The sequence below is a fragment of the Tauraco erythrolophus genome, chromosome 22, assembly GCF_009769465.1.
Source record: "Tauraco erythrolophus isolate bTauEry1 chromosome 22, bTauEry1.pri, whole genome shotgun sequence".
NCBI lineage: Eukaryota > Metazoa > Chordata > Aves > Musophagiformes > Musophagidae > Tauraco > Tauraco erythrolophus.
The window spans coordinates 6,894,990-6,909,070 of NC_141486.1; the positions used below are offsets into that span (position 1 = coordinate 6,894,990).

At 59.6% G+C, this 14,081-nt stretch overlaps 1 protein-coding gene across 1 annotated transcript in view; it reads left to right on the forward strand.

The window, feature by feature from the left end:
• The first annotated feature begins 1,305 nt into the window (after positions 1-1,305).
• ASS1 (argininosuccinate synthase 1) overlaps positions 1,306-14,081 on the forward strand; it is a 28,466-nt gene continuing 15,690 nt past the window's right edge. The window contains exons 1-8 of the mRNA XM_086625145.1: positions 1,306-1,358; positions 4,273-4,384; positions 4,820-4,888; positions 5,169-5,357; positions 7,665-7,721; positions 8,185-8,259; positions 12,241-12,311; positions 12,698-12,728. Of these exons, the coding sequence (XP_086481271.1) occupies positions 1,306-1,358; positions 4,273-4,384; positions 4,820-4,888; positions 5,169-5,357; positions 7,665-7,721; positions 8,185-8,259; positions 12,241-12,311; positions 12,698-12,728 (657 nt within the window). The remainder of the gene's footprint in view (positions 1,359-4,272; positions 4,385-4,819; positions 4,889-5,168; positions 5,358-7,664; positions 7,722-8,184; positions 8,260-12,240; positions 12,312-12,697; positions 12,729-14,081) is intronic.

A 14,081-nucleotide genomic window follows, 5' to 3' on the forward strand; every position in this document is an offset into this window, starting at 1 on the left:
GTCCCTGTCTCGGCAGGGTCCTGGGGGGGACAAGACGTCCCGCCAGCCTCTTGCAATCAGGTTTTGCTGCAACCCCACAACTCGCACTGGCGGCCCCAGAGCAAACAGGGCTCTGGATGGCCTTGGTCGAGATCAGCCCCCAGATAGGGGTGGGGGGGAGGAGCTGGGTGACAAAGCACCCCAGCATTAACCATGTATTAAATTGAAATAGCCTTGTGTTATTTTTTTTTTAATCCACTTGGTTTCTGTGCACACTTATTTATTTATGGTTTTGTTCCAAATAAAGGTGTTTTGTGGATAAATATCAGCCGTACCTGAAGAAAGCAGCTTCTTTCCCTGTGCAGGAGAGGGCTGGCCCAGCAGTAGCCCTGAATTCCCGGGGCTTTGGGCACCTCCCTGCGTGGCCTTGGACTGGAGAAGGGAGATTGTCTGGATGTGGCAACACCCGACGGCCAATGTCCAGCATCTGAAGGTCCAATCCTGTCCCCGTGTCAGGTCCCTCAGTCAGCAAGAGCAGGATCTGGCCTCTCTGCACATGGTGCTAGTGGAATTTACTCCTAAAAAGCCATCTCTGTCCTACTCCACGGTGCTGGCTGGAGGGACAGAGGGTGCTGGTCCTGAGGACCTGAGCCTGTGGGTTCCCAGGTTTGGGCCATTGGGTCTGGCACTGGCCGTGCACCCAGGTCCCTGGAGCTGGCTCTTGCTGCACCCATTCAGGGGCACTGAGATGCCCCCAAAGGCCCGTTCTTTGGGTTAGGGGTTTCCCGTCCCCCAAGGCCAGGTCAGCTGCTGGTCTGGGGTCCCCTGGGCACGTGCGAGGGGGAGGGAGGGTTTTGCCCCATGCGCAGCCCCCTGCCCCATCCCCTTCCTGCCCACCCAGACTCCCACTTGTACTCCTGGTGGGGTTTCAAGTAAATTCACCTTCCCCTGCCACGCTGTGCTGGGGAGGAAATCCGGGCAGTTGCAGAGCAGCCAGGCGCTGGCTACCCTTTCCCCCCCCCGCATTTTCCCACTCCTGGAGGTCCCGGGGGCTGGCGACACCCCCTCGGTGCCCTGTGGAGGCTGAGGAGGGCAGGACTGGGGGGACGGGAGTGACGGCACCCAGAGCAGCCGGGCAGGGAGCCAGGGCCGGACACAGCTGCCATCCTGGCTCGGGGTACAAGCTGCGGCCCCCTCCCCCCCTCCCCGGTTCTGCCCCGCGGGCAGGCGGAGGGCAGGGCCTCGCCGGGAGACGGTGCCCACGGAGGGGACAGTCCTGCGGCGGCTCCGCCTGCCCACAGCCGGCTATAAGGGAGGAGGAGGAGGATGCTCCAGGCACCGGACCGGACCGCGGAGGGCAGCCGGACCCCGGGGAGCAGGTGAGTGCAAACATGGCATGGGGAGGGGCAAGAGGAAAGGGGACCCTTTGCCTTGGGGGACTTGGCCCCCTGGCCCTGGCTGTCCCCTCTCTGCTCGTCCATGAGTCTCTCCCACCCTTGGGTGCTGGAGAAGGGCTTGCTGGTCCCTGCAAGGGTAGGGCAGTCACAGCCCCTTCCCGGTGCTGGGAGGTGCAGGCTGTGGTTAAGGCCCTTCTAGTTCAGTTTTGGGAGAAGGGTGGGGGTTGCAAGTGAGTTTCATCTCTGCGATGGGGTCCCCAGGCTTGGCCACCCTGGGAAAGGAGAGCTGGGACCTCGGCTGACACCACACCGTGCCCTTCCCACTCTGCTCTGGGGATGCTGAGGAGGCAGGATGGGACCTCCACGAGGTGCAGGAGCGATGTTGAGACAAATCCCAGCACCAGCGAGCACGTCCCCCCATGCTTCTGTTGCAGGAACCCCTGGGGAGCTTGCCCCCACCCCTGCTGCCTGTCCCTACTCCTGCCCCTGCCCAGCCCGCAGGCAACACCAGCCAGAGTAGAGGCTGTTCTTCCAGCTGGGCTGGTGAAGGCGGTTCCTCTCCTTGCCAAAGTTTCAAGCTTTTTATTCCCCTTCTCTTTTTTTTTCTTTCTCGGTTTTAAAAACGAAAGCGCAGTGTTCCTACGGAGCAGAGCAGCCGGAGTCGCTCTGGATAAAACCCTGCCCCAACTCACACGGAAATTGCTACAGAATAATAATCAGGGTTGAGAAAGTCCCACTGTGTTCCTCTTTGCTGCGCTTTGTTTACTCTGATTTATTATCACCTAACGCCAAAACTTCGGGGCTCTCCCTTCCTGGGCAGACGGGCTTGGCATGAGCCCTATTTCCGGAGCTGGAAATGCTGGTGGCCCCACACTGGTCCTGAGATGCAGGATATGCCCTCAAGGCAACATGCCCCAGGTCTCTTGGGCATCGTGTGGGCAGTGTAACATGTCTGGGCAGGCAAAAGTTGGAAGGGTTTTCTCTAAGGTGCTGCTGGGCCACTCGTGAAGCGAGCGTGCCCGGTCTCAGAGGTGCTTAGTCAGGCTGGCAGCTGCAACAGCGATGCTGGTGGCTGCAGCACGGGTGGGTTTTACGGGTAAAGGAGGGAATTTGCCCAGCAAGGAGCCACAGGTGCAGCGTCATGCTTGGGCTGGGCCCTTTCGGGAACCGCGACTGCCTTCCCGTAAATGCCCTGGTGAGGAAGGGAATGGTTGAGCCTCCCTAGGCAGGAACCCAGCCCGGCACACCCGCGGGCTCCAACAATAGGGAAGCGCCAGTTGCAGGAGTCTGGGTGGTGGGTGCTGCCAGCGCAGGCAGCCTGAATCGCGGTTATGGGGCTGCCAGACCCCTTTGCTCTTCAGCAAGAAACCGGTAGCACCAGAACAGATCCTGTACCTGGGCCAGCTCCAAGCCATGCCCCATGGGATGCTGGCCCCACACTGTGCTGGCAGGACCAGGGTGCTGGGGGGCACACCCCAGCGTAACTGCGTCCTGCTGGGAAAGGTGCTGGGTGGGCCAGCCTGGAGGAGCTGGGCACAGCGCCTTCCCTGCCTGCGAGAGCAGGAGCAGAGTTGTGCTGACTTGGCAGCAGCAGCAGCAGCACGAACATTGCTCGGGACGGGATTTGGCCGGCTCCACCACCCGCCTTCCCCGGCCAAGGGTCAGCTGGCATCGCCTCCTCCTGAGGCCCTGGGATTCACAGCCCAGCCTGGGGACTGTGGGGACAGCACCGAGCCCCTTCCCCTGAGCTCCGGGCTGCTGCGTCCTTCACCATCTCCTGTTGTTGCCTGAAGTCCTTCTCGATATCCTCGGCTGAAGAGTGAGGGGCACCGAATCCCTGCGTAGGTGTTTCGCGCTGGCAGGAAGCACAGGGCAGCGTAATTAGGGCAAATGCCCAATAAGCATTAATTAGACTTGAGGCTGGGCTGTAGGGGATGGTGCTGAGCTCCCCAGCCCTGCAGCGATCGCACATCCAGCTGTGCTGGTGGGTGCTCGGGGCTGAGCCTGTCTGCCGTAGTGGCTCCTCCATACTGGCCCTGGCGCAGTGCTGCGATGTGCCAGGTTGTGCCCGAACACGGCATCGGGCTGTGTCTCCGCCGTGGCTGGGTGCCTGCCTCTGAGTCCCGGCTCCCCGGCGTTGCAGGGTGCTTGCAGAGCGCGGGGCAGGCTGTGCTGGGGCTGCTGCAGCAAGAGCCACGTGGAGCCAAGGTAAGAGCAAAGCTGCCCTGATGGCTGCCGCTGGGTGCACCGGTGGGTGCACGGGCAGGGTGCCCTCCCTGGCTGGGAGCTGCAGCCTGACGTGGCTGTGGTGCCATGGCTTTTCCTCTTGCCCCAGCCCTCCCCCCTGCTCCTGCATCCCCGGGAGGGCTCTTGGTCCAACTGATCCCTCCTGATGCAGTGGGGAGTCTCCTCCTGCGCTGCCTGCTGCTCGCTGCCCCCAGCCGGGTGCTTCCAGCAGGGGAGGAGGGGGTTCCATGGGAGCCCCTGGCACCCAATAGCAGCAGCTCTTAGTGCCTGTGATCGAGAGCAATCCTGAGAGTCCATGTTTGAATCCGAGAGTTTGTCCCAGCACCGGTGGCTCCACCACGTGCTCCTCCACCTCCCCAAGCTGCTTCTGGCCCCGAGGGTTTGTTTTGTCCTGGGCTTTGCTTCTTACTTCCTGGTTATTCATCCCCTGGACAATCTGTGTGTGTTGCCCACAGCACCCCATCTCCAGGAGACCCTCTCACTGCCCTCAGCACCCAGCTGGACCATGACGGCCCCGTGGCTGGTTCTGGGGACACCAGAGAGGGTTTCATGGCTGACGGGTGCAGCATCCCTGTGCTGAGCAACAGCAGGATGATGTTCAGTACAGGTGTTGGGGCCATCGTGAACCCTTTTCCCTTTGTTTTGCTAGCGCCATGGCTCAGCCCAAGGGTACGGTGGTCCTCGCCTACAGTGGGGGCCTTGACACCTCCTGCATCCTGGTGTGGCTGAAGGAGCAGGGCTATGATGTCATCGCCTACCTGGTGAGCCCCATGTGGACCCCATCACCGGGAGCTAGGGGTGGAGGGGGTGCTGGGCCATGGGTCTGGGGACCTGGGGTGGGTGACGGGGGTCCTGGCATATGTGTGGCCGTGGTGGCGACCTCGTTGTCACTGGTTAACCATCGCCCAGCCCGGGTGCTGCTCTGCTGAGCTACCAGCTCTGCGCAGCACAGCCTGTTCCTGCCAGCAGATGACCCTCCACTAATGAGGGCAGAGCCGACGGGCTTGGCAGAGGGAGGTATGGCCCTGAGGTATGCTATCTCAGGGGGGAACTCCCTCCTGCCCATCCTGGGTGGCCTCAAGCCCAGCCAGCACAGGCTCTGCCGTGCCTTGGTCAATGCGCCATGCCGGGCTGGCCTTGCGTTGGGTTTTGTGGTTTCCTTTCAAACTCAGTCTTGTTTTTCTCCTCCATTTTAGGCCAATATTGGGCAGAAAGAAGACTTTGAGTCAGCACGAAAGAAAGCTCTGGCGCTGGGGGCCGAGAAGGTAACGGCGTCTGTCCCTCCAGGCACCCGGGGAATCGGAGCTCTCCTTGCTGTGGGGCTGAGCCCTCTGGTCTCGCACACCCTATAGGTGGGGCTGCCACGGCAGGGAGACAGTGCCAGTGAGGAATCCCTTTTCCAGAGGATTTGTACCTAAGCCTTTTAGCAGCATCTGGGGCAGGGGAGGAGAAGGGACCCTTTGGTATGCTGACCCTAAGGCCCCAAAGAAGCAGGATCCCCCCTATAGCCACCCTCCCATCACAAGGCTCCCTCCATCCTGGCAGATTTACATTGAGGATATCAGCAAGGAGTTCGTGGAGGAGTTCATCTGGCCGGCAGTGCAGGCCAACGCTCTCTATGAGGACCGGTACCTGCTGGGCACTGCGCTGGCACGGCCCTGCATCGCCCGCAAGCTGGTGGAGGTTGCCCAGAAGGAGGGAGCCCAGTACGTCGCCCACGGGGCCACTGGCAAGGTGAGGGAGGATGGGGCCACCGGAGCAGGGATGGCACAGGGTGCTTGGAGGCGACCCGGACAGCACCTTGGCCAAGCTGGGGATGCCAGGAGGGCAGCACAGGGCGTTTTGTGGGCGCTCTGCAGGGAAGCGTTTCGACATTTCCTTCTTGCTTCTGGGATTTCTGTGCCCAATTTCGGTTCCCTGTCGGGAAGGCTGGGGGTCACCGCCCAAACTCCCCTCTTTTGGCAGCAGATTTCTAAAAGTTACGACAGACACAGAGGGGCCGCCCGGACCGCGACCCGGCTGGGGCCGAGCCAGCACCGCTCGGGGCCTTTCAGGGCACCCCGGGCAGGGTGCGGCTGTCTCGGTCCCGGTCCCCATCCCGGTCCCCGGCAGTCCCCGTCGCCGCCGGGCGCAGGGAGGGCCCTTCGCCGCTAGAGGCAGCCAGAGACCGCGGAAAGGATGGCGGGGGCCCCACGGGGAGCGTGGGACCTGCATGATGTGACCATGAGCCACCCCCGGCACCTCCAGCCCCTGCCCGCACCCTGACCAGCCCGGTGCGGGGACACCCGGGGCAAGGTGAACGCTGTGACCAGAGGCCACAAGCTCAGCTGGTCCCGGCTGCAGCTCCGGGGTACCCTTGGGTGCTGTGCGTGCATCCAGGACCCGCCAGGTGCTTCCTCTTCCCTGTCCCACAGGAATTGCAAGCATAGATCGTGCATGTCTTGGCCCAGGGGCAAAGGCGAGGTGCTCACCTGGAGGGGTCTCAGTGCAAGGCGCTGGGTTTGGGGGTCCCCAGCTACGGCAGAGGAGCCTGCTAGAAGGGGGATGTTGGATGTAGCCAGGGGACAGCCGAGGGACATGCTGGCACTGGGGTGATGGGACAGAGGGGCAGCTGGGGCACTTTGTGGCTGAAATAACTCCCCTTGCACTGGGTTCCCTGCACCCCTTTCCCAGCAGACCCCTCTTGAAAGCACCTGCCCAGCCTGGAGTAAGGCACCCCTGGCACAATGATGTCCCCTCCACGCCAGGGTACCACCAGCACCAGTCAGCCCTGCTTGCAGGGGCACGTCCAGCTGCTCCTGAGGTTCTGCCCGCTCCCCAAAGCCATTAAGCCATGGGTGCAGGCAGGGACCAACCGTGGGTAACTCGACCCGGCTGTGCCCGGTTCCCGGCTGCAGAGCCTTAAATGTGGCCATCTGCGATGTCCCCGCTGCCGGAGCAGATGGGCTTGTTTTGGGCCTGTAAGGGAAATGAGTGCTTAAATGAGCGCTTTGGTGGATGTACTCGCCTGCGTGTAATAGTCCTCAGGGATTTCCCAGTCCCGTAAATGCATCCTCCAGGCCGGGGCCAAGAGGAGGGAAGGGGGGACCTTACGCCCCTTGATGCTGGTGGAAAATAGGCTTTAGTGAGGGCTATTCCCTTGGAAGTGCTAATAACCTCCAGGCTCACTCCTCGCCCCCATCCAACTACCTGGCCTCATTAGCAGGACCTCATCAGCATGGGCCAATTAAGATAAAGGGAGGTTCAGAGCTATGTAATTATGAGCTACTGCATCCTCCTGGACACTGTAGTCCTCCTCCCCCCTCTCCCTCTCCCTTCCTGTGTCCTCTGATGCCTGTGAAGGGAAAAATACCCAAATCTGGGTTTCTGCTCATTCAGTTTTTAGGAGTGTCAGCCTGGGGAAGAGCATGGCTCTTGGGTGATATGAGGTCAGCTGGGGACCCTCAGAGCCAGGTGCATCAGGGTTTTGATCACTCAGTGCCCAATTCTATCAGGAGCACCAGGAAAGGTGGTTTTGGGTTCAAACCAGTCATGGAGAGGGACCAGAAGCAACCCTGCGGGATAGAGCCAGCCCAGGCGCTGGCATCTATTATCCCCTCTCACCGCCCTCCGTGCTGGTGGAGATAGACGGGTCCTCAGCCTCAGGCCTTGCTTTTCCAGTGAAAATAGCCAGCAATTCCATCCCAGTGGCATTATTGGGAGAACAGGTGTGATCTCCCTCCTCCACAGAGACCCTCAGCTGTGAAGTCCCTGGTAGCATCAGGCCAATGTCTCTCCTGGCTGATGGTTCTCGCAGGGGTTTGCTAATGCCCCGCTCAGCCGAGGGTCTCCAGAGCTGGGGGCTGAGACGCTTTTCCCACAAAGCAGCTTGTCCCATGTGCTGGCCGGAGCTGAGACCCCAAGACATGTCCCCTCTAGCTCCCAACTGGGGGATTTTGGTCCTGTCCCTGTGTAGGGAGAGCAGCCAGGAGCAGGGAAACAGCAGGTCCTCACCTGCCCCGGTGCGTGGTGAGCCCTCAGCATCTCCCATTTGTGTTTCAGGGCAACGACCAGGTTCGGTTCGAGCTCACCTGCTACGCCCTGTGTCCTAACATCAAGGTAAGGCACCCAAAATCGTCCCCCCACCGCCAGGCTCCTGGCCCCCTGCCAGCTGGCGTGGAATTTTGTTTTAACACCGATGCGAGCGGCCATGCCTCACTTTAACAAGCTGCCAGCTGCACGAAGTGACGTTTTGGCATTTGAGGGGGCTGTAATGATCCTTAATTGACCTATTTTTACCCCAAACACTGCGAGGCCGCAGAGGAAACAGTATCAAGACAGCTGTGGAATAATCGATGCTGCATCCAGTGCCTTGTTAGGGTCAGGGGTTTGGGTTACTCCACCCTTGCATGGGGAGATCAAATTTCAACTGGAAGACCGGTACCCTACGGGTCTCAGCTCCCCAGGGCTGCCCGGAGCCCTCTCCCGTGGGGAGCCTGGGACAGTGCCAAGGGGCAAAAAGGGCCCAGGGGCTGCAAGGGGGCCAGGGGCTTCTTGTCTCACGCTCCTGCCCTCCCACCAGGTCATCGCACCATGGAGGCTGCCAGAGTTTTACCAGCGCTTCCCCGGGCGCCGCGAGCTGATGGACTACGCCAAGGTAGGAGCTGGCACAGGGTGACCGTGGGATGCTCAGGGTGGTTGAGGGATGCTCAGGGCAGTTGTGGGATGCTCTCATGGCTTGGTGGGTGACAGCAGCAACCTCACATGACATCCTGCAGCACCACGCTGAAGCCTTCAGGTTGGGGTTTTTTCCCCCCCTCTATTTTTCTTTCCTCTCTCCTTCCTTTCTAAAAGCTCCGTAATTACCTGGCTATTAATTGTAACCCGTTTTCCAAGGAAACGAGTCCCAGCTCCCTGACTTGCGTAACAGACAAAGCAAATACGTTCGCCTTTGTTGTCCCTTCCTTTTTGAAGTACAAGTTGCAATAAAACATATTAGAAGTTTTGCATCAGGTTTTTACGTGCACACCAGGGTACCTTTCTTTTTTAGCGACTTCATGGAAATGCTTGACAACTCGGCTCAATCAATCACAAGGGAAAAGGCAGCTCTGTGCATAAACCAGAAAATTGCTTCGGTTTTTAAATAGCTGCCGTCGAAGCTGCCTGGGTAATCTCTGGGAAGGCGAGGTGCCGAGCCAGAGGGATGCAGAGCGGGGCCAGGAGCCCTCCGAGCCCATTAGGGCCGCCGAGAGCGGCGTGTTGAGGATTGTGTTTGCCATCTGCCGTTGTATTATGAAGGGGCGAGTTTACGAGAGCTTTCCATATGTTGCCAAACAAATCGTCAAATAGGGGAGTTATTAAGAGCGCCGCGGTTTTATTATATGGAAAATGGAACATGTGTTTTGGGTTTGGGGGTTTTGTTTAGTGGGGTGGGTTTTTTTTGTTTGGAAGGGGGGAAAAAAGGGAAATGAAATGGATTGGGGCCCCGTTCAAAGCGGAAAGGTTGGGGTTGAGGGTTTGTAGTGCCTCTCAGTCTCTGGTTATGGTTGGCATTAAAAAAAAAAGGGAGTTTTCCTTCTTTTTCACGATCAGGAGAGGGAGATGCGTGGTCAGGTCCTTTCAGTGCTTGGATGTGCTCAAGGAGTTCCAACGCGATGATGTTTGGGGCTGGGTTGCTGCCGGGGACGGCAGGGATCTGTGCCAGTGCCGCACAGCTCTTGCTGTAGATTTGCTGCCCGGGCGCTGGAGCCAGCCTTGCTCTGGCATCAACTGCTCCAGCACCCACTGCATCCTCGCAACCAGCTGAGGCTGAAGCACCCTCAAGGAGCAAGGTAAGGCTCTCCTGGGAGCTGCTCCAGGATGAGCCATCGCCTCGGGCAGGGCCAGGCGGGATGGAGCTTATGGGGCTGTGCCCTGAAAGAGAGATCTCTCCTCGGTCATGGCACATTTGGCCCCAGCTGAGGCTGTCAGGGCTTGGCGGTTGTCAGTACATGGATCTGGACTTGGAGAATCCCCTTGGAAGTGATAATATAGGGCGAGAATGAGGTGGGGAGCACGGACTTCCTCGGCTGCTGGGAAGAGGCGGAGGGAGGAGAGGGCTGGCTGGGAAGATCAATCACCTGGGGCTCACGGCTCAGGATCAGCAGGTGTTTGGGTCTGGACGATGCGTTTGTACATCCCGGGCGAGATGGGCGTGACGGATGGCACAGGATGGCATGGGGATGGCACAGCCCCCCCAGCCTCACACTGCTGACTGCGGCCCATCGAGCACTCAGTGTTAATTGCTTGACTTTAATTAACTGAGGTGAAATCACCTCTGCCAACACCCACGAGGGCACTGGGTTGAGGACAAGGGAGAGGTGCTGATGGGAGCCTGGTCTGACCCCAGATGGGATTGACATCTGTCCCCCAGCCCTCGGTCTCCCCAGCATTATTTGGGGGGGCTTTGTGGGGCTCCATCCATATGAGGGATGGGACAGGGAGAGGCATCTTCTCACGCTTTCCTGGAGAAGCCAGGTGATCCCCAGCGCTCGCACCCAGCGTTTTGCCCTCCCAGCAAGCCCAAGCTTGTGTTTTGCAACCTGTGGGTCATGGTTTAACCCGGCCAGCAACTAAATACCACCCAGCCGCTCGCTCAGCCTCCTCCAGCCCCTGGGGAATGGGGGAGAGAATTAAAGGGGAAAAGGGAAGGAGACCCGTGGGTTGAGATAAGAACAATTTCATGATTATGATAATAATAATATCAAATTTAAAATAATAATCATAAAATAATAATACATGAATACATATATAATGATAATCATATCTACAAACAAGTGATGCACAGTGTAATTGCTCACCTCCTGGTGACAAACGCCTGTCCTGGTAAGCGATCCCGAAACAGATCAGTCCTGACACCACAATCGCAGACAAGTGAGAAGCCCAAAAAGAGACAGAGAGAGAAAACTCCGAGAGTCCGAGAACAGACCAAGAGAGTCCCCTAAAAGAGAACAAGAACCTTCCAAATTTCTCCGGTCAACCCTCATCTATATACTGGGCATGATGTTGTGTCATATGGAATGTTCCATTGGCCAGTTTGCCCCTCAATCCTAAACTTAAACTCAAATCCTAAACTAGGAGTTGTGGGTCCTTCGTCCCGGGCATGCTCCCCCCAAGCCTGTTGTGCTCCTGCACACTGGCAAAAACACAGGAAGCTGAGAAGTCCCTGATGTCTCTGCACCAACTATAAACATCAGCGCTATCAACTTTCTTCTCATAACAAATCCCAGGCTGAATCCAAAACAGCAGCTATGAAAAGGAAAAACTAACTCTCTGCCAGCCGAAACAAGGATGCTGTGACGTGCCCTGGCTGTCCCCCTGTATCTGCGGGCAGTCCCTGTGCCTGGCAGCTCTGCGGAGGGACCTGGGTTGAGGAGGCAAAGACTGCCCAGTGCCCGCTTCCAGAATCTGGGCTGGGGGTCCTGGGGGTGTCCCACCCTAACAGCGTGCTTTGGGACCGGCAAACCAGGACTGGTTTGGGTATTGGGGTGCTGATCCCCCAGGACAAGGGCTGAGTTGGTCCCTCTGCAGCCATAGAAGGCATCTCAGGACCTTGCTGCCATCTCAGGTGATGGGTTGAGTACGGTGATTTAACAAGCATGAGTGTTTCCTTCCCTATTTCCCAGCAAACCTCTGCTCAGTCCCTGCTCCTCTCCTCCTGGCTAAGCCTGAGGTCCCTGCTGTGATGACACCAAAAATGGCAGAACCACGTGCTGATGTACAGGCTGTATGAACACATTGAGGCATGGTGGGAATCCGCTGCCTCCTCCGGCCCCGGCTCGCCATGGCCATCCTGCAGCCGGGACGTCGCAGCTCGGTGTGCTGGCAGGGTGGGCGGCGTCCCCGCTGGCTCTGATGTTTGCTCGCCGCCATCGCCTCTCCCGCTAATTCCCCCGCGCATTCACCTCGTCTTCACAGGCAATTTCCCCCATTGAAATGTCAGCGGATAATTGAGCGCGCCGGTGACCTTGTTAGGGAGCCGGGCTCGGCACTGTGCGCTCCGCCGGGGAGGCAGCCGGTGCGGGGCTGCGCATCCCCGGGCACGGCACGCTGGGGACACCGGGGCTCAGGGGGATGCCTGTCACCCCGGTGCCTGGGTCTGCATCACTGTGTCTGTGCGGGACCGTGGGGACAGGGATGCCGTCCCCTCGAGGCACAGCCTCAGCCCTGTTTAGGCTGGAGAGCATCCTGTGGTTTTGGGGATTTCTGTCCTCATGCCACTCCTCCTGATGAGAAGCTAAGCTGGGGGAAGGCATTGTCCTGGACCTGGACTTAGAAAAAGCACAGAACATCCCTCTGATGTCTCCATCGCTTGGGTTCATGGGGTGCTCTGGGGCTACCTCTCAGCTCGTGGCAAGGCCAGGATAGCTGTTCTTCTCCAGCTGCACCATGTCCCTGATGTCCCCATCGAGGTGGCCCTTGTGGTTGCTGATGTTGCCCAACGTCAGGGACACAGATGTTTACCTTGCTCCGTGCTGCCTTGCTGGTGGCCGTGGCTTGTGCCTTTGCGCTGTTGGGGCTGGTCCCGGCAGGAGAACCTGCTGGGTGGGGCTGGCTCTGCCCCTGGGCTCGCTCAGCATTGCTCCCCTTCTCTTGGCAGAAACATGGGATCCCGGTGCCTGTCACACCCCAGACGCCCTGGAGCATGGATGAAAACCTCATGCACATCAGGTGAGAGGGTGGGCGGTGCAGGGAGCTCCCGTGGCATGAGGACCCAGAGCCTGGGGCCCCAAATCCTCCATCCTATGTGGTCAGGACAGCCCTTCCCATTTCTGGAGTCCCAAGCTGCCCCACCACGTGCTGGCCAAGGGTGACCTCAAAACCTCCAGCCTCTATTTTTGCCCAGTTGCCCACGTCCCACGTGGCAGCATCCATCTCCTGGGCTGTCCCAAGCTCAGCACTCCATGCAGGGTTGCTGCTAAAAGCCCCTGGAGATCCATAATGTGTATTTACACTCATTCTCGCAGAGTGGTGGGAGTGGGGGGCAGTCCTGGTGGGTTTCAGAGTTGTGTTGCAGGTGCTGCAGTGACTTCTCTCTCCTTCCCTGTCTGCCGCAGCTACGAAGCTGGGATCCTGGAGAACCCCAAGGTAATCCATCACGGCCGCCTGGCTGGCGGGGCAGCCACGGGGCCGAGGGCGTCTCATGTATTTGCAGCCTAATTAGAAATTTCACGGTGGGCCGTGTGCGGCGGGGAGGCCCTGCTGCCCACCCCAGCCCCGCCGCCTCTCCCGGCACGTTAATTGCCGCCGGCACGAATAGTGGAAGGGACCGGTTCAGGGTGACACCGGAGGGGACGATGTCACAGGGCAGCAATAAAGGAGCAATTAGACAGATGAGGTGCTGGTGGGAGAGCAGGGACTGGTAGTGGGTGACCAAGGTCCGTGTGGCCCCCACAGCTGGGGTCCCCTGCCTGTACCTGTGTTGCGCCCGGCTCTCCCCGCTTTCCCATTGCCGCTATCCAGGGAAACGGGCTAAAACCTTCCCTTGCTTGGGGTCCTGCTTGGAGATCCCAAGGGCACCCATGGCACCACTGGCTCCCGGGCAGCTCTGGCTGCCGATGGGGCCAAGAGCCCGCTGGTAGCGGGTGCTGTGGCCAATGCACTGCTGGTGAGCACGGCCCATCGTGGCACAGGCGTGGGTCTGGCCTTGGCTACCTCCAAATAGCGCTTGTGGTCCAGCTGCCCACTGGCCCCTGCCTGTGCTGCTCGTGCTCCAGCGGGTCACGACGCTCGGCGGCTCCGTGGACTATCCATCAGCGCTAATTAGACAATCCCGGGCGAGGAGGGGGAGGCAGGCAGAGAGGGAGAGGAGCCGCTGGAGCTCAGCAGCCCGCGGCCAGCTCGCCATGGCTGGGCTGGCGCGTGCCAGCCAAGGGGTCCCACTCCGCCTTTGGTGCCCCTGCAGAGGGGTGTCTGTGGGTCAAGCTTTGCAAAGCCTAGCTTTCAGGAGGGAGTGTCCTTCTCCACGAGAGCGTTTGGCACAAGGGTGGGTTTTCATGCCTCCAGCTGGAGCTAGCAAGGGGCAGTCCCGTGCCCTTTCCCGTGCACCCATCTTGACCCTCCCCTCCGCAGCCAGCACTCCTCTCCTTGGGGAAGATCCCCCAGTCTCACGGCTCTGCCAAGCCCACATCCTTCCCAAAGCCAACTCGGAAAAATGGGGCCAGTTTAGCAGAGAACAGAGCAGCGACCCCATCTCCGAGCATCCTCCGCTCGGACACCTCTCCCTCCGCCAGCGCCAAGAGGTGACTTCCCGGAGCACGGTGTCACCGCCATCCCCTTCCCCAGACCGGGAAGCGATGCTGGGCACCAGGGAGGCCGCGGCAGGAGCCAGGGTGCCGGGCACGGTGGGCTCCCCTCCCCAAACCCCCGGGACCTGCCAAACGCAGGGATTTGAAAGCAGATGGTTGAGCTATTTTCTGCCTCTGTGAGGCCCGATTGAAG